The sequence below is a fragment of the Monodelphis domestica genome, chromosome X (genome assembly GCF_027887165.1).
Source record: "Monodelphis domestica isolate mMonDom1 chromosome X, mMonDom1.pri, whole genome shotgun sequence".
Lineage (NCBI taxonomy): Eukaryota > Metazoa > Chordata > Mammalia > Didelphimorphia > Didelphidae > Monodelphis > Monodelphis domestica.
Window position 1 is genome coordinate 58,368,872 of NC_077235.1, and position 14,378 is coordinate 58,383,249.

Sequence of the window (14,378 nt, forward strand, 5' to 3'; positions counted from 1 at the left end):
CTGAGAGGGAAAAGTAGATCCATAGTGAAAGGAAGGAATGAAGATCATAGAATACTCGAGTTTGAAAGGGGTTTTAGAGATTAGGTAGTCTCACCATCTCCCGTTTTAAAGGGAGTGAGGGACTTTTAAACTGGGGAATGGATTTAGAAATAAGGGAGGCAGAGTGGAAAGAGGTTTTAGAGACTTTAACCTAGTTCTGTTTACAGTGGAAAGAAATTGAGGCCAAGAGAAGGGAAAAGTCTTAGCCCTCTTTAATGTTAGAGCTCTAAGGGAGAGATTACAATACTGAGAAAAGGATTTAGGATATTGGGATGCTGGAGCTAAAGAGCCTTTCCTTAATGGCCAGGGTTGGGATTAAAGTCTCCCCGAGGGCTTCCTTTAGAGATTAAGTATCAATTCTGGGACTTTCAGTTCTATCTTGTCATGACTGTACTGCTAACAGATGTTTTAACAAGGGACAAGTCTGGCCCATTTCCAAAAATTTTCCGGAGACTGGATTGAGCAGTTTGCTAGAAGGGCGGGAAGCACCGGGAGCCAATCGCTGCACTAGTGTGGTAAGGGGAAAACTGAGGCATCGGACAGGGAGGGTGGAGACTGTACGGAGATATAGGGTGCAGATGCACGCGTGCCGTACGACGCTCGAGGCTATGTTCCCACCACAAGTTCCCCTGGGGCTAGGAGACACAGAGGGAGGCGGGGCAAGGGGTGGGGCGACGACCGCGGGACCCGCGGAACCTCTCTGCTTTCGCCCTCTCTTTTTCCCAGCGCGCTCCCGCCGCTGTGCAAAACCGGAGAATTTAGGCTCGGAGCCGCGCTCGCTCGCTCGTGCGCGCGCGCCCTCGCCGGGAGGAGCGGCTGAGGGCGGAGGTAGGACCAATTCTGGAGCCTGGTAGGCGGGGAAAGGTGGTGAACGAGCGCTGCGGCTCCCAGCATGCCCTGTGGGCGGTGCTCCCCTTTGACCCTTTCTCTCTCTCTTCCCCCCCCCCCACTCTCTCACTATACATCCGGGCTCCAGCTCCTCGAGAGAGGAAGATGGCGGCGGCGGCGGCGACGAGCGGACAGACTTCGGTGGTTCCCTACGAGTGGATAAAAAACTGGGAGAAAGTGGGCAAGCTGGAATTGTGAGTAGGCGGGTGCACGCGGGGATCACTGGGGCGCGATGCAGTGCCCCGAGAGTTTTTCGGGTTCGATAAGGCTGCCTTGGTGGGGGGGGCGGCGTCGTTCTTCCCTCCCCCACCCCTCCCCCTCTCGCTCTCCCCTAGACGGCATCTGAGGAGAATTTGTGAGGACTTTTTAAGTCCTGAGGCCTCGGCCCCGAGCAAGACCCAGGACCTCTGGCCCGGCTTTGCTGAGGGGGCCCCGCTCTCCTCCGCTTTTTAAGTCTGTCTGGCACGGCCTGGCGCTTCCCGCTCTCCGCTTTCGCGTCGAGTGGCGGAGCGCTCCCTCAGTTTGAGGCCCTAGCTCTCCCCCGCCCCTCCCCCGCTCCTTGTCCACTTTTCCCAATTCGAACTTTCACGTGCCCTCTCTGACTCGGTCCTCCTCCCCTTTTTGCTTCTCATCCCTTTTCCCGGCTGCCCCCTTGTCGCGTTCTCCTGTTCCTAGTACCCCCTCCCAAAGGAACCCCGCCGAGTTTCCCTGGGTCCTGTCTCCCTCCCGCCCCCCCTCTACCCCCCTCCCCTCCCCCCCGGCTCCCAGACGAGTTTCCCTAGCCTTTGCCCCCTACTGCCGAGTTTTCTTCGCTAGCCTCCCCCTCCCAGCTGAGTTTCTAATTTTTTTTGTGCCCCTCCCCTCCAGCATTCCCTCTTGCTTCTGGTTCTTCCCCCACGTTTTTTCCTCCGTCGTTGTTTCATTCCCCCCTCCTTCCGAGTTCCTTCTCTCATTCCCCTTCTCTCAGTCCCACGCCCTGCCCTTCTCCCCTCACGATCCTGTACCATCCCCCCCACCCCTTCCTCATTTCCCTCCCTTTTGCTCCTTTCCCATTCCCCCTTCCAAGCCCGGATTTCTTTCAGCCGTTGGCCCCCGGGACTCCCTGGCGCTTTTCTTCTGCGCCCCAGCGATTTGCTTTCCCGCCTGACTTGCGGGCGGGTGCCCAGAGGCGGCTTCTCCCTAGTCCTCGCTTACCTACTAGTATGTCTTCATGCCAAGTTTCTCGATTCTTACTCTCAGTTAATCTGGCACCCCGTAATGGAGTACTCCCATGCTAGCGGCCCCCCCCCCCCTTTTCGGCCTACAGTTTGGAGTGAGGTGTTCTAGGCCAACGTGTGTTTGTGGGGGGGGGTGTGGCGGGCTGGCATTAACAAGTAACAATTTTAGACACAACTGTCTCCTGGTTTCATAATCGGTCATCTTTGATATTTCCAGCTTTCCATACCTGCCTCCTCTCCCATTTTGTTCATTATTTTGACTGTCACTTGTCTCTTAATCTCTAATGATGATGGCATATATTAATAGGTTTGTCAAGTGCCTTAAATTGATGAGCTTGAACAATTAATTTCCTTTAATCATAAAATACCAACAACGTGTTGGAACGTGAACCCATGTTCCACATTGACATTCCATTTAAAAGTACAATTTCTTGATTATTGAAAAGCTTACAGTTTCAAATTTGGGAAAAGTGTGAAGGGAGTGACACTGTCCACTCTACTTTTTTAAAGAAAATATTGAGGGACTACTTAAAATAGAAAAAATATTACCTATAGCTTGATACTAATTGACTTTTAAATATTTCATTTTTTAATAGAACCTAGAGAATGATCAAAGTAAATCCACTTTAGTGGCAATGTTTATTAGTTCAGTGTTTAGTTCAATTCTGCAAGCTGTAGAAATATTTTAATGCTTATGGCTCTTTGATAGTATTGTAAATAATTCAGATCTAACCTTTAAAGCATTTAGTTGAAACTTTAAGACAAGATAGCAATATTAAATATTGCTAGAGGTTTTTTTTTTTTAAACAGCTTTGTTAGTGTTAAGATGTGAATTTTCTGAGCTTTGGTTCTTAGATGTTCCTAATTCATAGCTCCCAAACTTATATTTACAGAGCCCAATGGGAGATTTAAGTTTTCCATAAAACTTTCGAGGACTGGAGAGCACTCCTAATGGGAAAGGAATTCAGAGAAAGGACTTTGTAATCATCATATGGTTTATTCTCTGATCATTTTATGTGATTTAATTACCTGTTGACCAGTCTAGTCTCCTCAGCACGATGAGCTCTTGAGAGGGCCAGGACTCTTTATACCCTTTTTTAGTGTTTCCCCTCCAAATCCTACTGTGCTGAACCATATGTATATTTAAAAGTAATTTGTGGATTGATTGTTACGTCTTTTTACTAGAGAAAAGTTTCCATTTTTAGCTCTTACTAACATCTGCTAAATCTTTGCACTAGGCATTTTGCACTGTGTTTAGGTTGTCAGTTCAACAGGCATTTATTACCCAGTTCCAGGCAAAAAGAAAGTTTGTCCTCTTGGACCTTAACTTTCCAACGGGGGAAAATTACAAATAAAAGGAAGTAAATAAAGGGGGGAGGGAAGGGAGAGGGAGGAAAAGGGAAAGGTACTGGAGCCAGGGCATAGTGATATAGTCAGAAAAATAAGAATGGTTGGTCTGGGCTGACTGACCATAAGTGCCAAGTATTCTCCAGTTTACAAAAATAAGTGTGTATACACATATACATACACACACACATGCACAATTTGTAATTGGAAGGGCTTGTATAATATGTTAACTCGTACTTGTTGAGTATTGTCAATAATGTAAAGTCATTTCATTTATACAGGAACTAATATAAATATTGTAGATTGCCAACACAGTTTTGTTGCTTAATAAAGTACTTAGGGTTAAGGACAGTGAAATTTAGAGTAATCTTTTTTTGTGGTAATAAGTTTTCTGGAAGTTTAAAACAAAAAAATGTACAATCGTGTGATTACTTTTATGGTTTTCAATTATTTACTCCATCTTTATATTTCATTTAAATCATGTTTTTTAGAATTGATTACTTTTGCAATATTTGTTTTAGAAACTTAGACAATGACCAGCATTAATTATCAGTACACTGTGTACTCAAGAAATTTCTGGGAGACAGGATTTCATTTGCATTATATTCAAATCAGTGTAATAACTTATAGCTGGGTTTTATTATATAAACCAGTTGACTACAAAAGATGAAATATTAAAATTAAATATTTCAAAAAGTAATCTCTTATTCCCAAAATTTTTTTTGCATACAGCCTTTTTGTCCATTTTGCTAAGAGTTAGATTTTTTACTTTTTATTTCCCTAGGCTAGATTAATGCTTTATTAAATGTTTAACATTTTTTAAAATCACAGATTAATGATTACATTTGTAGTGTGTGGATAGATTGGAAGTTAGTTCAATTGAATACTCCACTTGAGAATGCAATGATGTGCAAAGATTATCATCATCTTCACCAATATTTCCATATTTCAAATTATTATCTCAGTATGTATTTTTTCTCCTTGGTCAGACTAATTCACTTCAACAAACATTTATAAAGCACCCATTATATGCCAGGCACTATGCTAAGTGCTGGAGGAAAAAAAAATGACATGGCTGTTGCCTTATAGGAGTCTAGGTTCTTCTACTGCACTAAGTAGATCTAGACTCCATTTTACATTTTCTCTCTCTTTAGAATGGAAGGTCCTTGAAGACAAGATCTATTACATTTTTGGCTTTGGATGTCCAGCACCTATCACAGTTTACTTTGTGTTTCTCTGAAGTTCTTTACCCACTTGAAAGTGTTAAGGATATCTTATTTCTTACACATTAAGTTTGAAGTAGGAATTAAAATTTTGACCCATTTCACTCTAGGAACTTACTGGTAATAGTTTGTTTTTAAAAGCAACATAGTTTGACTTGAGATTTTTTTCATGTTTTGAGCTTTTATAGCTTATATTTTAGTTTTACTTCAGTGGCTGATCATTGCATTGATTGGAAATCTCAAGTCTTTCAAAATTGTTTGTTTTTGTAATGTTACAGCATAAATTGTTCTCCTAGTTCTCTTCCCTTCCTTCCTTCCTCCCTTCCTTTTCCCCACCCTCTCATAACAGAAAAGAGTAGCAAAACCAACAATTTTTTCTCACAGCCTATAGGACATTTCACACCTGTTTCTATCACCTTTCTTCCTATGGGAGAGAAATGTTTTCTATATTTGGAATTAAGATGCATTTAATATGGTTTCTCATGGCTTTTGGTTTTTTACTTTATTGTAGTTATTCTGTATATTATTGTGGTTCTACTTTCTTTGCTCTGAAATAGTTCAAGTGATCCTATGACAAGAAATAGGACTGTGAGTCTCAAAAAGTATTTAAAAACAGGGCATTAATGCAGTACTTACTATATTGCTAGCTATCCCCATTATTATCAATACATTTTCTTTAGAACTCTAGAATTATTTTTTTAAACCCATACCTTCTGTCTTGGAATCAATACTGTGTATTGGCTCCAAGGCAGAAGAGTGGTAAGGGCTAGGCAATGGGGGTCAAGTGACTTGTCCAGGACCACACAGCTAGGAAGTGTCTGAGGCAAGATTTGAACCCAGGACCTTCCATCTCTAGGCCTGGCTCTCAATCCACTGAGCTACCCAGCTGCTCCTCTAGAATTATTTTTGAAGCTCTCCTACTCAAGTATAGATTTTTTTTTTTCATATTGCATAACACATGTGAGTTTTTAGCAGTTTGGTTGTGGAATTTTCTGGCTTATATCACTGTATCTTGATTTATCTAGTTTTAAAGTATCTGCTTTTGGGGGCAGCTGGGTGGTTTAGTGGATTAAGAGCCAGGCCTAGAGACAGGTGCATAGTTCAAATCTGGCCTCAGACATTTTTCCTAGCTCTGTGACCCTGGGCAAGTCCCTTAACCCCCATTGCCTAGCCCTTACCACTCTTCTGCCTTGGAACCAATACATAGCATTGATTCTAAGATGGAAAGTGAGGGTTTAAAAAAAAATCTGCTTTTATATAAGTACAGCATTTGACTCGTATGACAGAAGAGCTTCCTTGTACCAGTAAATTAATAGAATTTTCTTTCTAGTAGAAGGGGGTTAAGTATTTTCTTATATGAGAGACCGCTTGAGAAAAAGTTTTCATCTCAGGATCTTTTATCTGCAAATGCTTCTGTAGAAATCTTAATGTGTTGCTTTTTTTTTTTTTAGTATAGACATGTGTATTTAGTGTAGACATGTTTCGTTGTTGTATGGAACTTTAGGGGAGGAAACTCCTCCTAATGAATCTGCTCTTAGAGTTGCCTGGGGGTGGGGTGGGTTTTTATTTAGTGTTAGGTGTTTAGAAGTTAGGTGGCTTATCCAGAGTCACATAGGCAGTGTCAGAAGACAATCTCTGAACTAAAAAATTTTTTCAAGAGTCATTCCAGAACTTTATATCTAAATGTGGATGCTGTCCCTTTCACAATAGTCACCTTGGGTGACATACACTTATTTTAGTGATGCAGCCATTGCTCAGAAATATTTTGAAATGCTTCTTTTGGAATTGTTTTTGTTCAGATTGAGCTGGTTCCAAAAGACAGTCACATTGCTTTGTGTTTTCTTCCTTGCTAGCACCTGCCCTTGAGAAGCTAAGGAGTCAGAGGAGCTATTTAAATCCTTTTTCTTATTGAGTGTTGGACCTTGGGCAAATCACTTAACCCTGTGTAGCTTTCATTTTCCTTAACTTAAATTAAGAGATTGGACTAAACTCTTCTCTTCTCCAACCTTTTAGAAAATTATGAACTTAAAAACATCTCCCCCAAAGCATTTCCATATTCACAGCAGAACATAAAAAGAGGATTACAGATGAAACTGTGAATTTTTTTCATATTGCTTACTTAAAATATATATTTCATGTTACTTTAAATCTATAATTCCTTCTGTTTTTCATTCTCTTTTGTGCAGTGAAATGCATTTTTACTATAGCCTTTTTTTTAACCCTTCTGTCTTAAGAATCCATACTAACTAAAGGTTCCAAGGTAGAAGGATAGGCAATTGGGGTTAAGTTACTTAACTTATCACACAACTAGGAAGGTCATATTTGATCCCAGGACCTTGAGGGCTGGCTCTTTCTATCCACTAAGCCACCTAATTGCCCCTACAGTGCTATTCTTTTGGGGGAAGGAAGATCACTATATTTTTAACCTCACCTCTATCACTTTATATCTCTACCATTAAAAAACCGAAAGAAATTTAAAAAATCATTTAGCAAGTATGTCTTATTGTGAACTTGTTGATCTCCAGATTTTTTCTGGGGGGGTTCTAAATCATGATTGATTGGCTGATAAATGAATCAGTTAGAAATTATTTTGTTTATTATTATTTAGGGTAGACTTGACCCAAAATTTCTCTTTTGGGGGTTGTTTTAAATCTGGAAATGATTCCCTGACTTTTAGTTTTGATCAGTGTTAAGAAATTGATAAGTAGAAGGTTCTTCTCCTTCCTGTAAAAAGTAAAAGAGAACTTTCAAGAAGTGTTAACACTTGAAAAAAGTGTTAAGTATTGACTGAGGAGTACGATGGAAACTTTTTGAAGGAACCTTCAGGATCCTTTGACTCTGGCTTCTAGGTTACTTATTGGCAAACATTAGTGGATGAAAAAATATTTACTATGCCAAATGTACCAGTCTTGCAGCATCAATCAGTACAAAGTAATTGCTTTTGTTTTTACTTGACTCTTTATGTTCATGGTGCTTGGTAGAGCTAAATTTCCTCCTGATCTGAGAGCTTTTTATTTCCAAATATGTCTAGTGGAATAGTTGAACATAAGCAATGTTTTTAGCAGAAGAAAAGTATAATTGGCATGTAGATGGACTTTTTTCTGGAAGATAATTTTAAAGTTATTTGTAAATTTATTATTTAAGCCATTATCAAGCTAACAATATTTTTCATAATAGCTGCTAATTTAACAGTTTTTTTCATCCTTGCAAATGGTGGAATTTTGGCTACAGCAAGTCTTTAAGGAAAATAAGTCTAGTTCATTTGAGTCCACCTCTCCAAAACTAGATATATTTTTGATTATGCTAGTTTTCTTTTTCTTCTAATCATGAATAATTTTAAAAAATGACTTTCAAAAACATAATAAAATTAGGCATACACATTTTCTTTTGTTCAGTAAACCTTTGGCTCTCTTGGGGAACAAGTGGTATTTTAGATAATGATATTTGAGAAACTTACCTATTAATTAGAATAGAGATTGGTGAATGACTTATTGATCATTTTTAGAGTATGCCAAGCACAAGGCTATGAGCCAGATGACTATTCCAGTAGCCAGCTATATGGCCTTGGTCAAGTCACTTTACATCTGTGCCTCAGTTTTCTCATCTTTGAAATGAGAATAGTATTGTTAATGCAGTAATAGATATGAAAGCATTTTGATGAGCTAAGTGTTTTTTAAATGTAAGATCACTTGGTCATTTATACTAAAATTATCAAGGATAAGAAATTAATCTGATTAAGTTTATTTAAATGAATGTCCCTTTTTAATCTTTCAGTTATATTGTGGAACTGGTAGGGTTGAAATTACTATTAACCTAGTTCTTTGTTAAAGAATGGAAATCATGTCCTCTTTTTAAGATATTATAGACATATTTTGCTTTCACTCTAGCAAAAAATCCATTTCAAGTTATATTTTAATGTGTTCTTACCTGTTTGATCTGACTGGTCAATTAGTATTTAATTTCACTTTTCCGAATAACCAGTAACAAATATGTAAACTTTTGTTTTCTTTTTGTTGGTTTGCAAAACAAAATTAATGTTTAAATGTTGGGGTAGGTTAACATTAAAAGGTGATATGGTAGATGAAATTTCTTATTAGTCTTAAAATTTTTCTATTTTTGTTGCCTCAAACACATATTTTTAAAACATTAATTTCCTTTTTCAGTATTTACTTTTGTAAAAAACTGGAAAGAAAGTCTTAACTGTTTTTATGTTGGAGAAGAGTACTTATTAATAATTTTTATTGTTGTAGTTTTATCTTTTACATCAGTATATCTTTTTCATTCCTCCATCCCCTTTAGATTGAATTTTCCTTTGTGACAAAGGAAAGAACTTAAAGCAAAAAATTCTGATACAGTGATGTGACAAATTTAAAAAATGTTTTAAAGAATTTCATTTTGGTGTATAAATCACTCCACTGAATTGAACATTTAAAAAATAAATGATTTTGTCCATCTCTACTACCACTGGGTGCTTGTGCAACCACATGCACTCAGATCTTCTTGATTTTAAGGTAATTCCTGTTTATTAAAAAAAAGTGCATATGTAAGTGGAGAGCTAAAACAATAACTATGCTTTTATATTTTGCTGTACTTGGAGAAAAGTATTTCTTTTCCTCTTTTTCTTCCTATCTAAGAGGAGGAAGTAGCCCTTCCCTTTGAGGACTCTGCTAACCCTTTCATTTATGTTCTTTGCATCATTTTTCCTACTTTTTTCTAAGTTCCTACTTCATCAGTCATTTTCACTGCAACTTTAACCTCTTCCTTTTTGCTTGCTTTCTTTCTACTTACAAAGATGGCTAAATTACCTCATCTTGGAAAAACCTTTCTGGATCCTGTTAACTTTTCTTTGGAAAGAGAAAGTGGAGTGGTGTTAGGGTTAAGGGAATAGAGGCTGGAGGGAATATACCTAGGTAACTTATTCTCTGTTAACTAGTTTCTCTCTAGGGTACTCTAAAATGACTAAAGTAGATTTTCCTTTAGCACTTTAGATGTTATATGACTTCAGGGCCAGCTCTTGCTTCCCTATCTCATCCCTTGAAAGAAAAATTTTATGCCTTCTATTGTTTGAAATTTTGTCTTGCTTGACAAGAGACATGTTTTTATTTGCCAAACTGAAATTATCATGAGATTATTAAGGATTATAGTTCCCTCTTTTGTAAAAATGAAAGAATTGAACTAGATGATGTTTTAAGATCCCTTTCTATGAATTTCAAAGTATAAAACATACCAGATACTCTGATGTGTTGGTAGGTGGTGAGGTTAGAAAACTGAAAGGATAGATTCCTTATGGAGAGTTGGAGGGGTATGAAAGTTGAAAACTGGGATGTTAAAAGATAAAATGAAACTTCCAATATTTTTATCTGTGCTGGGACAAGTAGACACAATATAAAGATAGTTCTACTACTTTTTGTTGTTTCACTTATATTTTAGAGGGAACAGTTATGGCAGGTCTGATATAAGAGGCTGAAAAGTGGGCATAGCTTCTGTAACAATGGTGGCTGCCATGGGGGGGCAACGGTTTTCATATAGGTCAAATTAGATAGTCATTGATGTAGTCATCGAGGTCCCTTTCAAGTTCTGTTGACTTCTTGTTTCTTCAGAAAGGGTGTAACAGTAAATTAAAATAGTAAAGTCATTTCATAGGGTGGGAAGTATTATTTTAATGTCTCATAATACTGCTTTTTTGTTGATAAAAATCTTTGGGAGGGTTGGGTCTCTAGTGCAGGCCCGTGTGGCTGTTAGGTTTATTTGTGAATCCCAGAAACATTAGTGTATGAAGCAAGACCCACATTATTTGTATGTCTCTTTGTGCACACAACATATATAGTAACTATTGGCACTGTTTCAAGAACTTAGGATAAACCAAATTTCTTTTTGGATCAAAAATGTGTTTTAACACAGATCTTGTGTTGTATAATCGCAAAATGTAAAGTAGATTGGAAGGTGGGATTAGCCTTAAGAGAATCAAGCCTAATATGCAGATCAAGATTAACAGAAACCAATAATATTTTAGATTTATGTAATCATAGATTTAGAGTTTTATCTTCTCCAAACTATCTGCCATTTCTGTGGATCCATGAAAATATCAGTATAAAGTGATAATTGATGTAGGCAAAAAGGGGTAAATAATAAGTAAATCATATATTTTAAATGTATATGTTATATTAATATAATAATAAAAATAAATAAATAATAAGTAAAATAATGTAGGAGTAATTTCTGTGGATGGTAATACAACTTTATACATAACTTTTAACAAAAAAGAATGGTATTTTTTAACTCAGATTAAAAATGGTAATTTTTTTGCATTCTTTGGTTCTGTTTTTTGTTCTGTATCGCTTAATTCATATGTATATATGTATACACACATATATTTATTTTTTGAAGTCTTCATATTAAGTAATTAAATCTTTTCAATGACTAAGAAAAACAGATATATATATAATCAATATAATGCATATAGTTAGTAAATTAACTTTTGTATATATGTATATATAACCATTATATATTCTTGATTTATATATATATATAAAAACACAAAGTGTAACTAAACTGCAATAGTTAAAGTAGTAACTTCCTACATGGTGAAAGTCCTTTAGAATAGGATTGAAAGTCATTTAGTTAGTATTTATGGGGCTTTATGTGTAGTAATCTTAGTTTTTGGATTTATCGATTTAAAAAAATTATAAACCTTGTTCACCAGTTAAATATTATATAATGAGCAGAGATTAATGTAAGTGAAAATATTATTTACATGTAGTTTTGCATCAGGTCCAAGTGTTAACTGTTCTTATTGATATTACTTTAGGTGGAACACCTTGAAAGAAGCAATTAGCATTAGATATTCAGGTGTACTTAACATGTCTAATCAAATTGATACATATAGTATTTTTGTCTTATTTTAGTGTGCAGCTATGTCGAGCCCTCTGTGAAAATAAAAACCGTGAACATTTGATTTTCAGAGGTAAGTCTTTAAAAGTAGTTTGAATAAAAATTTGATGAATATGATAGTTTCAATACTATTTTGAAATGGCTAAAGCAAAAGTGGAAATATGACTTATAAAATATAGGATGACTAATCTAGTTTCTCTTTTTACCTATCTTCCTGACTTTTTGAGAATAAGAAAACAAACTTGTAAAATGGAGTAGGAATTAATTATAATTCTTTTGTTGAAGGTAACATCTACTTTAGATTTGTTATAGAGTAGGAGGTTCATGGTGCATTATTACATACATTGGAGATGTGATTTGGGTTGCATTTTAATCGAACCTGTGGTGTATAGGAAAGCTTTTAAAATGGGATTGTATTTATCTAGGCTGTCATGTTTTAATTCAGCTAGCAATAGTCATATCTTAAATGATCAGTGAGAATTAGGACAAATAAATTTGTGGAAAAAACTTTTATATTAGAAGACTGCCAAAAATTGAAGTTTAGTTTTTTAAATTGCTAAGATATACATGTTCAGGTAGTAATCTGGGGATTTGTTAAATCAATTATAGAAAACTCTAAAAGCAAAGGGGATGTTTGTTGTACATTACAGCTATGAATTAAAATAGTATTTAAAATTACACTTATGTTAATTTGTTTTAAAAACTAATACCTATTTGAGGGTTCTTTTCCCCCCTAAATATCAGTTTTACTATTAAATTATAAAAATGATTATTTGGAGTGTTGAAGTACTTATTAATACTATCTATAGTTCTGTTTTTAGGGAGAGGGAAAGCTGCTAGGTTTCTAGCATTCCTTATGTATTGTAAAACCTTTTAGGTTATGATCCTAATTATTTGTTTTTCCTTTTTGGGGGGGGCAGGCATTGGAATAAAACTAGTGGAGCTTGCTCCTTACCCATAGTTAATTTTGTTGAGACTTAAGTTTTTTGTCATTCTATATTACTATACTACTAATTCCATGTGTGGGTTGGGAAAAAGAATGTGATCCCCCACCCCCACCCCCCTTCACTCTAGTATGCTGCTTTCCCTTGTGGCTAGGAGCTAATATAGGAAAATAATTTTATGAACACCCCCCCCCCCCCCACTTGAACTATATACTTTATTATGTAATGGGGTCTTTGGGATTCTATTTTCCAATAGGTTAGAGAGACAGTGGAAGTGAAGCTTGTGGTGTAAAGGACAAAGTACAGGTGGATGTTTTAGAGGAAGGGAGTTCCCTTACCTTTCTTTCCTTATTATGTTTTTTGCTCTGAGGGCTGTGTGGCAGTGATGGTTTTGGTGGGGTGCCGTGGATGAGCCCAGTGGTAGTTAGTATAGATTTTCCTTGAACATGTCTATTTTAAATTCTACCCTTCCTATTTGTGTTTTATAATAGTTTAGGCAGCAGTTAAGGGAAACAGAAATGGTAAAGGTTTTAGAGAAAGAAAGAAGTTCACTGTGTTAAATAGGCTATGAAGAAAGCCAGCATTTCGTGTTTCCTTTCACTTCTGGCTCTTAAGATGTTAATCATTTGGTACTTAGTAAATTTTAAAAACTATTTTTAAGTTAACTAATTTAACTAAGAAAAAGAAGTTAGTGTTTCAGAATTGCTGTTTTTATACTAACTAAAGGAATCTGAAAGTTATGTAAATGTTCTCAATGAAGCATACTTGTGTTACAGTGCATTTACAATGTGCTTTATTCAACAGATCTCCAGCAAGTTATCTATGAGCTATCATATCATGTTATAAGGGGAACTCTAAAGCCTGAACAAGCATCAAATGCTCTCAGTGACATTATTGTAAGTATATATACTTAATGTTACATTTGCCTTATTTCTGAAGGAAAAAGGGAAGTTTTGATATATTGTGTCTTTTGAAATAGAGGTTCTTCAGATTTATTACATCTTACCTCACCTGTGATTTGTGTTATTTTAAAGATGTTAATAATGCCATAATTTTGATTACATAAAATAAAAATGTTCTCCCATTGTGAGCAAAGCAGAACATAGTTGGGGAAGATGTAAAAGAATACTGTTGTACTGAGCTAAGATGAAGTTTGCTGAAGGTGAAAATATCACCAGTTTAAAAAATTCCTTATTTAAAGCTAAGCATTTTCTGTTATGCTAATACTTGTAGGTTGAAATTTAATGACTAAAAGCAAGAAACTTTATTTTAGACTCTTTTAAAATGATTCAGTGCTTTGTTTTTGAATTATTTTTGCCTTTTTAGTGTCCACCAATACTGAAATAATATTATTAACCTTGAAGAAACCAGTTGTTAAAACTTATTCCCCTCAGTTAAAGAAATTGATGCTCTCTGTTTTCATTTTCTTTATTAGAATTTAGTTTTGTTTCAGATCAGAGAATGTTTCTGATTAATTTGGTATTTTCTCTGGAAGATAGGTTCCTAAATGGTAAGGCTACTAGACTTGGAGATTAAGCTAGTAAAGTTTTGGAAGTTTGTATACATGTGGTAAATTCCTGCTCTTAGGGAGTAAAGTGAGTCAGACTAATCCCTAGAACAGGTGAAGGCCACCTTTTCATGATGCTTCTTGGGATTCGAGGGCTCTTTGTCTCTGTGTTAATTTTTCCTAATGCTGCTTCAAGCTAGTTGTTTTATAAGTTCTTTTTTGGTTGGCAGGAATAGGCAAGTTTTGTGTTGCCCAGGGAATAGTCTTCAGGTGCTCCTCAGTGTCTTGTCTTGATTTTGAGGTTGGAATAAAGTATCTTGGG

At 36.4% G+C, this 14,378-nt stretch overlaps 1 protein-coding gene across 7 annotated transcripts in view; it reads left to right on the forward strand.

The window, feature by feature from the left end:
- Nucleotides 1-602: 602 nt before the first annotated feature.
- The window catches only part of THOC2 (THO complex subunit 2), an 89,045-nt gene continuing 75,269 nt past the window's right edge, over nt 603-14,378 (forward strand). For all 7 annotated transcript variants that reach the window (XR_008914558.1, XR_008914561.1, XR_008914559.1 and 4 more), the window contains exons 1-4: nt 603-867; nt 1,016-1,121; nt 11,620-11,678; nt 13,354-13,445. Coding sequence is in view for 3 of the 7 variants with exons in the window: in XM_056808981.1 (XP_056664959.1) it covers nt 618-867; nt 1,016-1,121; nt 11,620-11,678; nt 13,354-13,445 (507 nt within the window). In the remaining 4 variants the exon portion in view is untranslated. The remainder of the gene's footprint in view (nt 868-1,015; nt 1,122-11,619; nt 11,679-13,353; nt 13,446-14,378) is intronic.